This window comes from Piliocolobus tephrosceles, chromosome 10 (genome assembly GCF_002776525.5).
Source record: "Piliocolobus tephrosceles isolate RC106 chromosome 10, ASM277652v3, whole genome shotgun sequence".
NCBI classification, from domain to species: domain Eukaryota; kingdom Metazoa; phylum Chordata; class Mammalia; order Primates; family Cercopithecidae; genus Piliocolobus; species Piliocolobus tephrosceles.
Window position 1 is genome coordinate 48883268 of NC_045443.1, and position 17684 is coordinate 48900951.

Below are 17684 nucleotides of genomic sequence, written 5' to 3' on the forward strand. Positions count from 1 at the left end.
GCTAAAAATGAGAGGACCAATTAGTCCCAGAGATCAAAACAGTTAAGATCTAGGGACAGTCATAGTCATTGCCAATAATAGTTATAGTCAGATAGACTCAGAGGTTCCCAGCTGCCCTCTTGTTTATTTAGCTCAATCTCTGAGCCCCTAGGTGTTCATTATGAAGCTCATCAGATGGCCTGCAGGTTACCTTTGCCCTAATGGAGATGTTGACCTCTCAGGATGGGGAGAATTGGTTGAGTGAAGAGCTACTCTCCTGGGCCATGTGTTTCCCAGCAAACCAGGAGCTGGATAATAAATATTTCTTGAAGAAGTGTTCTCTTCTATGATACGCTCCACCCCTGCATTGAGTACTCTTCTATATAAAGTCTTTTCATATGTATGCATCCTTTATTGTTTTATTTTATTGAAACAGGGTCCTGCTCTGTTTCCCAGGCTGGAGAGCAGAGGCGTGATCACAGCTCACTGCAGCCTCAACCTCCTAGGCTCAAACGACCTTCCCGCCTCAGCTTCCTGAGTAAGCTGGGTCTACAGGCACATGCCACCACTCCCAGCAAAATTTTTAAATTTTTTTGTAGAGATAGAGTTTTGCCATGTTGCCCAGGCTGATCTCGAACTCCTGGGCTCAAGCAATCTTCCCATCTTGGCCTCCAAGAGTGCTGGGATTACAGGATTATAGATGTGAGCCCATCCTATTTTTTTTTTTAATTTATACTTCTTGTGTGGCTAAAAAAATTATTTCAGTGGGTAGGGGTGGAGACATGCTAATAAACTAGCTGTACTGCAGTACTGTGATGACTCTGTGTGTTTATTGTTTTGCATCTGCAGTATGCTAGGATTTGTTTGGTATGTATATGAATGTGCTCTACCTGGCCATGCACAATGTTCCTTCCCCTAATAGCAGGCCCCAAAGAGAAGGTATCTTACCCTGAGTTAACAATGGCAATGCTCCTACATTGTGTGCTCCAATCCCCACATTGCTAATTAGAAATGAAAAGCCTGTGCTTTTCAGAAGGCTCATTTTATGCCAGCATGACACATTTATTAATACTCCATGCCATAACTTGTTAAGAACTGTTCTAGTGCTCTTAATGGGCCTTGTGCTGAAACACATTCAGTGGCTGTTGTTGTAAACTGATATTTCCCCTTGGGCAGTAACCGCAATCCAATTTCAATTTCCCTTTTAACTCATTTACTTCACAAAGATCTAATTTAAGACAGATTAGGTAAAATATTATTGGACTTCATGGGCACCAAGTGGTTGTTGTTTAAGAAGCATTGTAAAAATCCAAAGCTTGCTGTCCTTTCCACTGCATCTGGGCTTTGAAGGATCTGGCGTTGGAGCATAGTGTTGAACAAGAGAAGACAAATATCCTTTTCTGGATTCCCACCAGCAGTTTAAGTTTAACAATGATTACAAAGGTTTAATCAGCCATGTGAAACATAGATATATACACACACGTGTATATGTATATAAGTGTGTGTGTGTGTGTGTATATATATTTCAAAGTCAACCCATCACCAGTTATTCCTTTCCATTTTCCCATGTTCACTGTTCTCCTGAGAACAGGGGATAAAAGTAGGGGAGATAGTGCAGGGAAAAGCATTGTGTGATGCAGTTCTGCCTTGGGGCTGCTCTATGCTCCCCCCTGCTGACCTAAGTATGGTACTATCAAGCACAGTTGACCTTGGACTTGACAGACTTCAACATAAGGAAGCAGAATAACTAATTCAAGAGAGTTCTACAAGGATAAAATGTGAAATAATAAATAGTAATAGCCTCTCCCCTCAAATTTATGGTTTGCTGCTTTGTTGCACTTAATCCTGGATGCTCTGTGAATTTTCTAAATCATAGAATTACAGATATTGGTGCTGGAAAGGACCTGCGTGTGCCCATCAGGCAGCCCTCTCTTATTTTATAGATGAGGAAAATGAGATCTAGAGACATGCAGTGGCCCACCCAGGCCATGCAGTTAGGTAGAGGCAGGTGAAGAAGGGGAACACAAATGTTTTAGCACATGACCTGAGAGATGATCTAGGGGTTCCACAAATCTGGTGAGCACAGATTCCTGGATTCCTCTGCACACTTATTTAATAGAACCCCTGGAAAAGGGATTTATGACTTTCTGTTTTTTAAAAAGCTACTCAGCCCAGGCCGAGCACAGTGGCTCACACCTGTAATCCCAGCACTTTGGGAGGCTGAGGCAGGTGGATCACGAGGTCAGGAGATCGAGACCATCCTGGCTAACACGGTGAAACCCTGTCTCTACTAAAAACTACAAAAATTAGCCAGTCGTGGTGGCGGGCGTCTGTAGTCCCAGCTACCTGGGAGGCTGAGGCAGGAGAATGGCGTGAACTCGGGAAGCAGAGCTTTCAGTGAGCTGAGATGACGCCAGTGCACCCCAGCCTATCCAGCCTAGGCGGCAGAGCAGACTCCATCTCAAAACAAAACAAAACAAAACAAAACACAAAAAAACCAGCTACTCAGCTCAGGTGCAGTGACTCACAGCTGTAATCATAATCCCAGCACTTTGGGAGGTCAGTGCAGGAGGATTGCATGAGGCCAGGAGTTTGAGACCAGCCTGGACAACATAACAAGACCCTGTCTCTACAAAAAATAAAAATAAAAAATAAGACAAAATAGAAAGCTAGTCAGATGATTCTTATGCAGTCAGTCTGGCCTTAGTTAGGAACTAGTATTAGTGTATCCCCTGGGGCAGATCAGCTTTGCCATCTGTTTTTGTATGGCCCACAAGCTAAGAGTAGTTTACATTCTTAAATGGTTGGATGTGTGAAAATGATATGAAATTTAAATATCTGTGCCCATAAAGTTTTACTGAAACGCAGCCACTCTTGTTGGGTTGCATGTTGTCTATGGCTACTTTTACACCACAGTTACACGAGTAAGTTGTTTTAACAGATACTGTACGGCGTACAAAGCCTGCAGCATTGACTGCCTGCCCCCTTTCAGAAAAAGCTTGCTGGTGCCAGGGATATTACTTATCTCTTTCTCGTGTAACCACTGCAAGCCCCAGTATTAAAAGGGAAATTCCTAAGCTTTGAGTACTTGTGTTTGTCCAAAGACTATCTTGCTTTTTTTATTTTGAGATGGAGTCTCACTCTTTCGCCCAGGCTGGCGGGCAGTAGTGCGATCTTGGCTCACTGCAACATCCACTTCCTGAGTTCAAGCAATTCTCCTGCCTCAGCCTTCAGGGTAGCCGAGACTACAGGTGCACGCCACCACGTCCGGCTAATTTTTGTATTTTTAGTAGAGATGGCGTTTCACCATATTGGTCAGGCTGGTCTTGAACTCCTGACCTCATGATCCACTCACCTCGACCTCCCAAAGTTCTGGGATTACAGGCGGACTATCTTACTTTTCAGATGAGATCTATTTGTGAAAAACTGCATGCAAATAATCTGTAAATCTAATTACTTCAATAATAAAACACGTTTTATTGTAATACAATTTCCTACTAAAGTATGGGAGATGTATCTTCATTTCAGTTTAGTGTGCTAGATGTTTATTTTTGTTAATAGAGAACTCTTTTTATACTTGATGAAGATATAAGGTGTAAATATTTAGAAAGGGGTGATGATGAATGAATTTCATTTTAAGTGCAATATTCAGTACTCAAATTAATTAGGAAATTTCTATTTCACACATCAAATGTCCTTAGTAAAGCCTTCTGCTTACAAAATCATAGTTTTTGAATTCACTAAAGATGCTTAGTTTCTCACGGAATCATCAGTCTCCCACTTGACAGCTCATGACTGGTCCTAATTCAGAATCCTACTACCTCCTAGTTTTTCTTCAACCAAGGTATAACAGTTTCCACTTCCTAATGGCTTCCTTTTGTTTTTCTTCTTCTCCTTTTCCCTCACCTAAAACAACATAAGCATTTGTTCATGAACCAGTCAACAGACATTAATTAAGCACCTGCTGTATGCCAAGCACTGCCGGCACTGATTCAGTGATAGGAAATACCCTCCATGCTACCTCTAGACCTATATTTCCATCATGACCAAACCAAGAGACAAGAGAAATGGAAAGTATAGAGTACATTACTTTTAAAAATCCTGCCGGGCACGGTGGCTCACGCCTGTAATCCCAGCCCTTTGGGAGGCTGAGGCAGGTGGATCATCCAAGGTCAGGAATTCAAGACAAACCTGGACAACATGGTGAAACACTGTCTCTACTAAAAATACAAAAAAATTAGCCGGGCACAGTGGCAGGCACCTGTAATCCCAAGTACTGGGGAGGCTGAAGCAGGAAAATTGCTTGAACCCGGGAGGCAGAGGTTGCAGTGAGCCGAGATTGCGCCATTACACTCCAACCTGGGCAACGAAAGCAAAACTCTGTCTCAAAAAATAATAATAAAAAAATAAAAATCCTGTTGCCTGTCTCCTAACGAGAGGTTTTGTAGGTGATTTTGTAAAGGCCTGGCCTGGTGGTTTTTGGGTCTTGGGGCATGGGCCAGTGCTTCTTTCGTTGTTGCTTAGCTGCCCTATCTACCCTGGGCACTCAAATTTCTCATTCACCAGAGAATTCATCCCCCACACCAGCCTCATTCTCTGCCATGTTGTCACTAAATTGCCTCCCAATCTGGCACAGTAGAAGCTGTTGAGAGGCTCGAAGCTTGGCATAACATGCTGCTCTTTGTTGCATGACCTTTGATGGGTGGTGTTCTTCTCCTGAGCTCTTGTAAAATGTATAGAGGATAATAATTCCTCCTTCACCCATACCTCATGGGAACTTCATGAGGTTGAATGAGGAAGTTATTTAAAAGGCTATTTTCATAGAGGGAGTTGCTATAGAAACACAGAGGGGTACAAGTACCTCAGAGAAGGAGTTTGGGGGAAGCCCTGGGCTGTTTGTTTCTTTGAGAAGCCAAGATATGGAAGAGCCATAGCTCAGTCCTTGATGTGTTTGTTTCAGGTGAACCCTATGTCTCCTACTTCCCCTTGCTTTTAGGATTAGGCTTTTTCTGCAGCATATCCCACCAGAAGCAGTATACTCCAGTACAGGAAGAATTTCACTGCAGTACAATGTCAAACACTAGGGCTGGCATAGTGGGCATTTGTAGAATGAATCTAGCTCAATACTTTTCCACTGGGAAGAGAATGACGTGACTCTGGTAGATTAGGAAAGGAAAGAATAGAAGATAAGAAAAGAACTTTAAAAAAAATCCACTAATAACTGTGTATTGGGAGTACGTAGGCTGATCATTGTATTGGAACTGTGGAGGGAAGCATAAGATTGGTTCCTGCCCTCAAAGAACAAAAGCCTAATTGTAGGGGATAAAGGTTAAAAAAAAAAAATGGTGGGAACTTTTCATAAATCAGGTAAAGAAAGACCTCTGTTGCTAGTTCGTTGAGTGCTTTTATTATGAAAGGTTGAACTTTGTCAAATGATTTTTTTCTGCATCTATCAAGATGATCGTGTGACTTTTTCTCCTTTATTAATATGTTGCATTGCATTGGTTGATTTTCAAATGCTAAACTATCTTTGCATTTCTGGGATAAATCCCACTTTTTATATGCTACTGGATTTGGTTTGCTGGCATTTTTGTTAAGGCTCTCTGTGTCTATATTCCTAAAGGATGTTAGTATAGAGTTTTCTTATGACATCTTTGGTTTTGTATCAAGGTAATACTGGCCTTTAGAATGAGTTTAGAAATGTTCTATTCTCTTCTATTTTATGGGAGAGTTTGTTTAATTCTTTAAACATTTGGTAGAATTCATCAGCAAAACCATCTGGTCCTGGGCTCTTCTTTGTGGGGGTTCATTTTTTAATGCAAGGTACAGAAGAGTATTTATGGAACAATCCCATGTGAGAGAGAGACTTTTTAAGGACATAGATGTATGCTTTTATTTACACAGAAAATTTCTAGAAGGATATACAAAAAAACTGGTATCAAAGATTGTCATTGGGTAATGAGATAGAACTTGGTCTTATGTTCCTTTTTTCTTTAAAAAAAAATCATGATCATGCATTGCTCCAAAATTTAAAAATGAAAAACTACTTAAAATGACTAGCATTTGGCCATTTGCTCTTTCACTCACAGGGTGAGATGTTAGGACTGTGTATCTGCCACTGGTCTGTCTCCTTAGGAACTTGCAGTCTCGTAGGCCCTTGCATCTCTCTCCACAGTCTGCTCTCCCTCTTCCCTATTTTATTCTCCATTGACACTGAATTACTGGTCAGTTCTCTGAAAAAAAACTGCAGCTGCATGCTACTATGCTTTCAGACATGTGATTTTTGTTCCCTTACCTTTCCATCCCTTCCCCCTAAATCTGCCCAATTAATTTTTCTTAATTCTTGTTTATCCTTTAAACCCCCTTCCAAATATTAGTTACCTTCCTTTGTGCACTTCGCAGCTCATTCTCTTTTTTATTTCCCAGCCAAGGGGGAAAAAAATCTCGTCCTTCTGCTGCCTCTCATACATTATGCATATTTTTGTTATTGAACTTTGTACTTACCCTGCATCATAATTACTAGCTCACATACGTGTCTTCCCTAAAAGTACAGTTTTATTCAGTGTTGTGTCCTGGTAATTAGCACAATGCTTGGCACAGAATAGATGCTCAAAAATATTTTAATTCAATTGAGTTCAGAAGACGAGGCATTCTGGGTAGAATGAGCCATATAAACAAAGGCCAACGTTATGAATTACAAGAACCTGTTCTGAGGACATGAGCTAGTTTGGCTAGATAGGAAAATTCATGCTGGGAAATATGATTTAATTATTTTGGCAAGGCTGATATTGGGGGCTCTTGAAAGTCAGATAAAGCAGATTGAATAGTGGTAAGTAAATATTGATTGAATGAAGAACATTTCTCACTTCCTTCCAGTCTTTGCTGAAATCTCTCTTTTCAATAGGCTTAATCTGACCACCTCCTTTAAAACTGTTGCCTCTTCATTCACCCATCCCCTGACTCCAGCATTCTTGATCTTCCTCTCCCTTTTCTTCTTTCTCCTTTTCCCATAGCACTCATCATCTTCTGTGTAGCACAGCCCATATGATTTACTCATTCATTACGGTTTCTATTTATTGTCTGTCTTTCCCACTAGAATATAAACTCTTCGGGCCAGGACTATCTTATTCACTGACTGTTCCCAAGCACCTAGAACATTGTCTGGCACATAGTAGGTGTCCAATCAATATTTGTTGAGTGAATGAATCCTAAATTAATGAACTTCAGTATCGTGTACAGAGCTGGCATAGAAGCTTAGGTATGATTCAAATGGCCTGTTTCTGAAAGAAACAAGTTTATTCTGTAAAACTGCCAAGATTGTGCCAGCTATTTGTATTATAATCTGGGCAGGGCAGAGGGAGGGAGGTGGGGCAAAGGGAGATATATTATGTTAAGGTTGCTTGTTTAAAAACCAAGTTGGGAAGTAAAAATTATTAAAGACTTTTGAGTTTATGTATTCCTTACTTAGAAATCGTTGTTTCATGTGGTGACTCATACCCATGATTTAATAATTTCTCTCTTTTTCTTTCTCCACAGACCTTTGTAGTATTAAACAGAGGGAAAACTCTCTTCAGATTTAGTGCCACGCCTGCCTTGTACATTTTAAGTCCTTTTAACCTGATAAGAAGAATAGCTATTAAAATTTTGATACATTCATATCCTTTTCTGCAAATGTGGAGTGAGTGCAATTGCATGGTTGTTTGTTTACCTTTCCAATATTTGACAACTGGAGTATATGTTAAGTTTCTTACTGATAGTGTAGTTAACTAGCCCATCAGTCAGAGGTTTAAGAGTGAACTCCTGCCACATCCCAAGCTGAGCTTCAGAAAATTATTATTATTTTTCCTTAGGATGATATTGTGGGAGTCTGAAATTTTGTTGGTATCATTGTCCGGACAAATTAAAATAACCTTTGTCGAAGTCTTAATTTTATTTAGTGCTCAGACTTAAGTGATTTCATTCTGTGGCCAACTCTTCAGCTTAATATATTACAAGCCAATATTAGAGGGTTTTAAAAGTACTTCTTGAGTTACAAATAGTTGGATGAATGCTTTAGAAATCAGCTTTGAATTTTTTTTTTTTTTTTTTTTTGAGAAGGAGTCTCACTCTGTTGCCCAGGCTGGAGTGCAGTGGCATGATCTCTGCTCACTGCAGGCCCCGTCTCCTGGGTTCACGCCATTCTCCTGCCTTAGCCTCCCGAGTAGCTGGGGCTACCGGTGCCCGCCACCACACCCCGCTACTTTTTTTGTATTTTTAGTAGAGACGGGGTTTCACCGTGTTCGCCAGGATGGTCTCGATCTCCTGACCTCGTGATCCGCCCACCTCAGCCTCCCAAAGTGCTGGGATTACAGGCATGAGCCACCGTGCCCGTCCAGCTTTGAATTTTTAAAAACCTTTTTGAGCAGTGAGTTTAGAAAGTGAGACAGTTCTCAGATGAAATAACCTCCTTGTTATAGAGGTTTAGATGCAGATTGTAGGATAAATAGAATTTTTTTTCTGCTATTTTTACTCGCCTTAAATAAAAAAATGCCAGTTTATTCAAGTGGCCTGAGTTGCACCTTATTAACATAGGAGAGTGCATGTGGCAAATGAAAAATTATTTGATGGATTTAGCGATGTTGCATGGTGACTTGAAACTTCCATGGCTGGTTGGTGTTTAACAGCATGTAGTCCCATGCTTCAAAGATTATTGTGTCCTCCAAGTAGGATGAAGGAACCAGCCGTGGCACCTTGGTGAATTGGTTTAGTAAGCTTTTGCCACATTTTATTAACTCTTAAGAATTTAGCAACGTGGTTGTGAAATCTGTAGTTTATAAGCAACATGCTTCTGAAACCCAAAGGTTTATAAGGAAATAAATAATTCACAGTGGACCTCTTCCTTTCTGTTGGATCAGAAGATGGAGTGTTTTTTCTCTTCTGGTTCCAAAAAGCATGAAGACAAATCCAGCTGTAATGAAGAAAAAGAAATCCAGCTGTAAGAAATAGTTTCTCTTTTTAAAACTCCACTGGTAGAATAAAGATAGTGAATGCCATTAACAAGAAAGAGTGAATTAGTGGCAAGTGGGATATAGCTCCCAGGCCTGTTAAGTGACAATTAGAGTTTGAGTAACTTGTGCTGACCTAAAATAGTTTAATTTTTCTCAGAGACAAAAACAGAAAGGCCTGAGAAAAATTCTGGATGAAACTGAAATGGCAGTATGGTTTGCTATCCGTAAACATTCCTGGACACTTTCAGAATGGATTTTGCTCTACTACCTAATCTTCAGAAGTGTGGTGGTGCAGATGTCCTTGAAATCTTTACCTAACATGCTGCAGTTGGTTTCCCACATTGAACATATTCAACACATATGGCCTATATGGGCTGATGATACCTTGCCCCCAAAGACAATTCAGCCCTTTAGAAGGACTAGGGAAGGCTGGGTGTGGTGGCTCAGGCTTGTAATCCTAGCACTTTAGAAGGCTGAGGACATAGGATCCTCAAGTGGTCACTTGAGCCCAGGGGTTCAAGACCAGCCCGGACAACATAGAGAGACCTTGTCTCTTAAAAAAGAAGAACAACTATATGGAAAAAAAGTGAACTATTGCAAGTAGATTCTCAAATAACTAGCTATGTAAGGTAATTAACTTACCAATAAATGAATACCTAGTCATATAGATTTAATTGATTTTCTTATCTGACAACTTTGGTTGAGAAAATGCAAAGGTATTGTACTAAGTGCAAAAAATATTTAGAGGCGTAGTCCATAGTTGAGCTGAAAAGTGGTTAGAGGGGAACGTGTTTCATCCAAAGGGAGTAGAACAATGACGGCCCTTTTGAAAGAAGGAGAATATCCCTCCTGCCCCATCCATCCACAGTTCACAGTGGCATTCTGTGTTTATGGTGGTGACCACAGTTTTCATTGTCACCTTGTGTTTTTCTCTTCTGTGCTTCATCTCCTTTCAGGTTATTGATTTAGATCTGATACCGAATGGAAATGTGTTTGTTTTTTGAGAAAATAAAAGGCAGGCCAGATTTTGATATTGCCCCTTGACTCTTCTCTACAGTATTTAGCATGATCATTATGTGCACTATTTTGACCAACTGTGTATTCATGACTTTTAGTAACCCTCCTGACTGGTCGAAGAATGTGGAGTAAGTAACTCATTTATTTGTGTGCTTGTTTGTTTTAAAGATTTTTAGTCACTGAATCTTGCTTTGCCACAGTTTACCCATAAAGGAGAAAAAAAAATTAGTTATTGCCTCTCTTTATTTCACAGAGAAGCCTGAAAGTACGTGTGGAATTTAGGAAATAGCCCTCCCTAAAAGTCACCTCTAGGAAGACAGAGTATGCTCTGGAATTTACTGCCCTTCACCCTTTCCTGTGCCAGGCAGTGCCACTACCCTGCAACCCCATCACCATCTTGTATCCTCAGTTCCTGGTGATGCTGTTTTCTCCCATTTTAGGTTTCCCTGTTTTTTGATTTCTCTAAAGTTAAAAACAGCTCTGGGGGGCCTCCTTGCTTGCTTCAAAATGATCATGTACTAGATAGCAGCACAGCTACTTCCTTGGGATACAATTCAGGACCCAATACAACATTCCAAAAGTCTTGGTTTGTGCATTTCAATAAGTTTCATTCAAAGCATTTCTTTCTCCTTGTCGCTTCCTTCCTGCTGCATTGGCTATGCCCTTTCTGTTTTGTCTCTCTTAGTTGAAGCGACACTTCAGACAAGTCCTAACTTAAAAGGTTCATTTAAAGTTTCTGTCCAGAAATTACCTCAAGCTATTCATTTCTTTGACAGGTACACGTTCACAGGGATTTATACATTTGAATCACTAGTGAAAATCATTGCAAGAGGTTTCTGCATAGATGGCTTTACCTTTTTACGGGATCCATGGAACTGGTTAGATTTCAGTGTCATCATGATGGCGTAAGTTCTCCCCTTACTTTACTGGTGTTCTGGGTGTGATTCTGTGTGTAGAATTGTACTCCTGGGTCTGTTTGTAAGTGTGCATTTGTGGACACAGCTGTATGAGGAATTAATGGATAACCATGTATGGCCCTATGGGCTTATGTTTATGCTTCTTGCCTGTGAGGGCCTCTTGTGGTTCAGGCGATGATAATGTGTTTATGTGGGAGAAGGCAAGCAGAGGCTTTACAGCTGGGAGAGAAAGGAGGAGGTGATTTCCCATTGATACTCTCTCATATTTTATTTCTCCTTGTAACGTTGATCCAGGTTTGCACACCTATCATTACAAGGCCTCTGTGAAGACTTGAAATTTTTTAGTTGTAGACTTTCAGCTGAAAATGAGTTTCCTGGGTATGTCTTACTCTATGTAATTTAATGAGGCTGGCCAGGTGTTGCAGACTTCAGAGCACATTTTAGAGTCAAAACATGAGCCAAGGTATCCAAACTGGCACTTCCTGAAGAGTTACTAACCAGAATTTCGAACTATTGCTCAAGATCAGTATAACTCCACATTGGTATGTTACTGCTCTTGCTCATTTGTGTTGTTTTAGCAATAAAAATGTATCTTTGGGAAACTTAGCTGATGATAGACGAGTTATAGCAGGCTATTTATTATTCTTATTTCCAGGTTGGGAAAGCATTTTGTGGTTTGAGAGTATAGCAGGGGTGGTGTATAGGTTTTGCGTGTGTGCATGATGTGTAAGAAAGAGTGCATTTGAATATGTATCGATCTGAGCATCTGGTGGAAAGAGGTATTTCAACTGTAAAATGTGAATAAATGATATGCATCGAATACTTGACACTGAAACTGACTTTCTATTATATAAAGGCAATGTCTTAACTTTCTAGCATTATGGATACATAATGGTGTTCATTTAAAATTTTTAGGTGTCCTTGCTAGGCACAGAGCTTGTAATTAAAATGAGCACTTAACACAATATTTGCTCTGATCCCATGATTTGGATTTTCCTGAGCCCTGCTTTTGTATGTCACAGGCCAAAACTTCATTTATAGACATGACTACAATCATATGATTACAACTCTTGAATAAGTCATATATACAGACATTTAGTCAATGTTGCCATTGTCAACTAGGGAGTTACTTTAATATAGATTTGTTTTTGTGGGTGCTGCAGAAATTTGTCTCTCTCTCCTAAGAAATTGTTCACAAAACCTGGGGACATAAGTCTTTGATACCTCCTGGCCTTCCTTTTTACTAAAAAATGTGAATGGGCTGACAGTAAAGCTGTTCTGATTGGGATCAGCACATTATTACTATGCTGATTAAAGGAGTAAATCCCAAAACCTCCTGGTTCCATCAGTTCTTTCCAATATACTTTCGAATTCTTCTTGCCCAATTAAAAACAAATGTTCCTTAAATATTTGTATTTTGAAACTTTTCTTTTTCAAGGAAAAAAATGAAATCATAGTTTGTGTATAAGACCCTTTCTTCCCCCCATTCTCAAACCCTCGCCCAGTGGTACCATTACAAGTTAACTTTGGTTTGATTCTGCAGGTATATAACAGAGTTTGTAAACCTAGGCAATGTTTCAGCTCTACGCACTTTCAGGGTACTGAGGGCTTTGAAAACTATTTCGGTAATCCCAGGTAAGATGGTCCGGGGTTGGTGTTAGGTGTTGGGATAGGGCCCTGACGTGACGTATTGTACTTTTTGTTTTGTTGTGGTTTTGTTTTTTTCTTTGGTGTTTGTGTTTGTGTCTGTGTTTGTCACTTGTGTCTGTGTGTGACCTCCCTTACTACAGATATGTGACAGAGTTTGTGGACCTGGGCAATGTCTCAGCGCTGAGAACATTCAGGGTTCTCCGAGCTTTGAAAACTATCTCTGTAATTCCAGGTGAGAATATTTGTACATAAGACTGACTTTACCACATCTCCTCTTTCTCCTCCATTCATTTTGTCCATCATTCTAAGGCAGCTTCAGTACAGTTGATAATGGCCTTGCATTCTGCATGTTTTTCCTGGGAGACATTCTCTGGAATGGCCGTTGGGTCCTCAGGCAGTTTTCTCTGAGTGCTTGCCAGGCATGCAACTCCCATTCCATTCATGCTATTGAAAAAGCACGTGCTTAAGAATCACTTGGATCTCACCATATTTGAAAAAATTGTCACAGAGCTAGCTTTCTCTTTGTATGTAAATCATTTGCTTCCTGGCTCCATGGAATTACAGTAATTTTGACATTTGCTATCATTTCATTGCTTGTGATTTCTAGGCTTCCTATCGCATGGTTTGCTGATGGGACGTTATTCAAAGAATTATACATTTACTATTACTGTATTAATGAAATTTTTTAATCACAGAAGAGATCACCCCAATTAACTAATCCAGTATGAGAGACAAATCTAAGAGACTTGGAGTTAGTGAACTGCGCTTAAATAATCACTGTCTATCATGTTCTACTGCTATCTGTCTCACTAGAATAAGAACCAGTAGACATCTACTGTACATATTCAGGGCTCATTCTCAAACATAAATCCCAAAGAAAGCTTATGCAGGCACTGTTAAAAAAAAATCAAAGGTAAGATAAGATACAACTAAAGGTATGGGCAACGAAAAATATAGAAGTTTGAGGGGAAAAAACAGAATCAGTGGGTGGGTTGAGAGTATATTGACAGTCTCTTTAAAATTTTTGCCTTTTTCTTTTTGGTTCTGGTTGAGCTAGCCCAGTGGTTCTTAACCTTGTGAAGGTTTTAGATCCCTTTGAGAATCAGATGAAAGTTCACAGACCCTCCCCCGCCGAAGCCTATCCATGGACCCCAGGTTAAGATTCCTTAATTTAATTTAAATCATTGGTAGTGGGTAATACTTATCTTTCTAAAGACCAGCCTTGAAATCTTAAGGGAAAGATATTTTAGTTAGTATTGTGAGCCTAAGATATACTGGCAGTAACTTGGCAGAGGTGAAGACTGTGTTGTTGCTCTTTGGACTTTAGTTGTGTTTATGGGTTTTCAAGGAAGGCTCCATAGAGACCGGGCTTTCCACAGCAGTTTTGTAGAAATAGGAATGTGGAGAAAGAACAGAGGCATCCTATTCTTATCCTATCCTATCACGTGGCTCTTCCCCTTGTGGCTGACTCAGAAATATCTCTTTTTTAAAATTTATTTTCTAGAGACAGGGTCTCACTCTGTTGCCCAGGCTGGAGTGGTATGATGATGGCTCACTGCAGCCTCCACTTCCAGGGCCCAAGTGATCCTTCCTTCTCAGCCTTCCAAGTAGTTGGGACCACAGGTGCATGCCACCACACCCAGCTCATTTAAAAAAATTTTTTTGTAGCGACAGGGTCGCCCTATGTATTGCCCAGGTTGGCTGCCAACTCCTGGACTCAAGCAGTCTTCCTGCGTCAGCCTCCCACAGTGCTGGGGTTATAGGCATGAGCCACTGTATCTGGCCCAGAAATATTTCTTATCCCCTTTTTAACATTTATCTCAATAGCAGATGGAGAGGGAGGCACAAAGATAGAATCCTGGAGAGGGCAGACTTGGAATGTGGTTTACTGAGAACCTCAAAGAAGGTAAATTCATCTTCACCACTTACAAATTTGTGCCATGGAATTGGCCAGTAAATTAGTGCCCTACCAAAGATGAATTCCTTTATTTTTAGCGATGGTAGCTGACTCCGTATCAACCAAAGGCTGGGTGTCAGTTGGAGTATATACTTCTTGGCAAAAACACTACAACCCTAATCTACCAAGATTTAGTGCCTAGCCATTTTGAATCTGCTTAACAGAAAGCCCAGCTCATTCTCCAGACAGCCTCAGATAGCTCATTGATGGTGGCCTAATCCTTAGGCAAGCCCTGTCTTATTTTTTGAGGCACTGGAGTGCCAAATCTTTACTTTCATTTTTCCTATGGTCTCTCTCCTCCTCTGGCCCCTTTTAAATATGATCTTGTGTTTTCTGCTCACTTCCCCCAGCGTACTCTGCAAGGCATCTGTCTTTTTATGTTCTTGTGATCTCAAAACTTCTCTCCCAGAATTAAATTGGAAAGCTGTATTCTGTTCACTAACTAGGGCAGCAGATGCTATCTCTAGTCTAGCTCATAGCTTCTGTCTCTGTCTTTGCTATATGGTTAACTTTTGACCATGGCATTTCTGCAAGATAACTCTTGATTGGTGTCACATTATTTATTCTTTATATATATCCTCAATATGTTACGTTATTTATCCTTTATATATATCTGGAATATATGCAGTATCTAACACCATGCCGGGCCCATAGTAGTGCTCCATAAATGATTGTAGTAGCAGCAGTTATTATTATAAAGAAGAAACCTAAGCCAATAGAAAGGGTTTGTATCAAGATTTAGACATCAGCTTCACAGTTTGAAATAGAGTCCCAGATTCCTATTTCTAGAAGCACCCCCAATTGAGCTGGCTTTGGGAGGCTAACTGGGGTGGAAAATAACATTAAGGGATAGTAAAGCCAATAATAGATCACTGTCAGTAGCTGGTATATTTGGTTCTTGAATTAAAAGTGCGGCTCTCAATCTCAATCTTTTTGCTCCCAATTCTACCTTTTAGAGTTAGCAAGAGAAATCTGGTAATGCAGTTTCCCTCATGGGGAGTTTTCTCTCATCCCATGGGAAATTCTGAAATTGCTGATGATGCTTTCTCCCATAGGGGGCTGTTGGTGCTATTCCTACCTGCCTGCTATGCAGTCTCCTTCCAAGGCAGGAGCACCAGTGTATGAGTCAGTGGATCTGGGCCAGCTCTTGCTTGAAAGTCTAAGTCATTTTGATTCTTGTGTGGTAGAGCTGGCCCATGATTCTTCCTTATTAAAAACCATTGTTTCGTATACCAAGTATTCTTGTGGATCACTTCAGTGGAATTGTTGTTCTCTTTGTCTTCTCCTCTTCCCAGTTTGGTTATAGGCTATTGCCAAGGGTGCCAAAAATAGAATGGAAGTGAGAGCGACCACTGACCTGGAGCCTGCAAGGTCTCACAAAGCTCCCCATGTATCAACTTCCTTTATGAAAGCTTTTCCTTTCCTAGAGCACTCACCCACCCCCAACCTGGGCTGATACTGTCCTTTCTCTTTGTGTCTTCGGTAGATATTCTGAGTACGTCAGGGCTGCCAGGACTCCTGAAGATTGGACAGTGAAGTACATCAGTTAGCTCTGCCCTTTTTTGTAAGAAATGCTTTGCTTTAGAGCTTTCTTGTAGCTCAGAAAAGACGAAACCCACCTTCTGACCCTTTTTACTTGCTAACTTGACTTGGGTACATTGCTATTTATGCTTTGCGTTTTGCTTCAGAGGCATCAACTTGGAGAACGGTGTACACAAGCTGTGTGCTAAAAGGGTCAGTTACAGAGGAGACCCTTTCTAAATTTTCTTTAGTCTGGAATTTGTCAGGTTCACCTTGACATTGAAATATCCTGCCTAAAAGTTTATATGTCTTAAAACTTTGTTTTCACTTTGTATTTGTCTGAGTCCCACATTAAGTGAACTTCTAAGTGATTCTGTCAGAAGTTTCGTCCTCTGCATGCTTTGATCATGTGCCACAGGGCTGACATGCCCAAAGAAAGGGTGGGAATCTCGAAAGAGTTTCTCAGGTTTTTCTTAGACAGCAGCATTTAATAGTATGAGTATTAATAGAACTGGTTTGGGGTAACTCACTTGTCAGTTCCTTTTCTTTTCTGTCATTTAAATGGCTCCCCCAAAGCACTGCTTATCTGCTGCTCATTAGCACTTATTTAATTTCATTCCACCTTCTTTAGAATTGTACTTTCTTGGTTATTTTTCTCTTGGCAATTTTATTTCTCAGCTTTCATTTCTGTTACTTTCACTCCTAACCAGTGGGATCAGACAGGAAGCAGGGAAAATGATAGGCCTTTCCTTTTCCCATTCCAGTGAAAGCATTTTCTTTAAACGTGTACTTTGTGAATGTGGCAATTTCTGCTGCATAATGATGGGAGGTAGAAAGTGTTTTAAGACTATATCCTGACTCATTGTCTCTCTTTTTTTTTTTTTTTTGAGATGGAGTCTTGCTCTGTCGCCCGGGCTGGAGTGCAGTGGCTGGATCTCAGCTCACTGCAAGCTCCGCCTCCCGGGTTCATGCCATTCTCCTGCCTCAGCCTCCGGAGTAGCTGGGACTACAGGCCCCCGCCACCTCGCCCGTCTAGTTTTTTGTATTTTTAGTAGAGACGGGGTTTCACCGGGTTAGCCAGGACGGTCTCGATCTCCTGACCTTGTGATCCGCCCGTCTCGGCCTCCCAGAGTGCTGGGATTACAGGCTTGAGCCATCGTGCCTGGCCTCATTGTCTCTTTTAAACTGTTCTGGTTATTAATTCTATTGCCTTTGTATTTCTTCTTTTCCCACTTTGCTTCTTAGGAAAGATAAAGTTTAACAGTGGTCATAAGTGAAAAAACACTAAATACTCACAGGGTCCCACTGGACCCATCTTTGAGAGCTAGTTTAGTTTTGGTCGCACTTTGTGATGTGAATTAGCTCTCGAGTAAATAAATCTTAGCGTCCCCCAGTCTCTCTCAGATTACTGTTGCTCTAAAGAATCTTCAAGAACTATCACTGTAGGCTGGGTGCAGTGGTACACACCTATAGTCCCAGCTAATCAGGAGGCTGAGGCAGAGGATCACTTGAGCCCAGGAGTTCGAGGCCACATTGAGCTGTGGCCACACCTGTGAGTGGCCACTGTATTCCAACCTGGGCCGCATAGTGAGATCTTGTCTCTTAATAAATAGATAGATAGATAGATAGATAGATAGATAGATAGATAGATAGATA

At 40.7% G+C, this 17684-nt stretch overlaps 1 protein-coding gene across 2 annotated transcripts in view; it reads left to right on the forward strand.

The window, feature by feature from the left end:
* Positions 1 to 17684, forward strand: part of SCN8A (sodium voltage-gated channel alpha subunit 8) — a 213384-nt gene that overhangs the window by 84525 nt on the left and 111175 nt on the right. The window contains exons 3-6 of one of the 2 annotated variants that reach the window (XM_023211079.2): positions 7516 to 7634; positions 10022 to 10111; positions 10760 to 10888; positions 12444 to 12535. In XM_023211079.2, the coding sequence (XP_023066847.2) occupies positions 7516 to 7634; positions 10022 to 10111; positions 10760 to 10888; positions 12444 to 12535 (430 nt within the window). Of the gene's footprint in view, positions 1 to 7515; positions 7635 to 10021; positions 10112 to 10759; positions 10889 to 12443; positions 12536 to 12690; positions 12783 to 17684 lie in introns of both variants that reach the window. The other variant, XM_031936307.1, reaches the window with a different exon arrangement.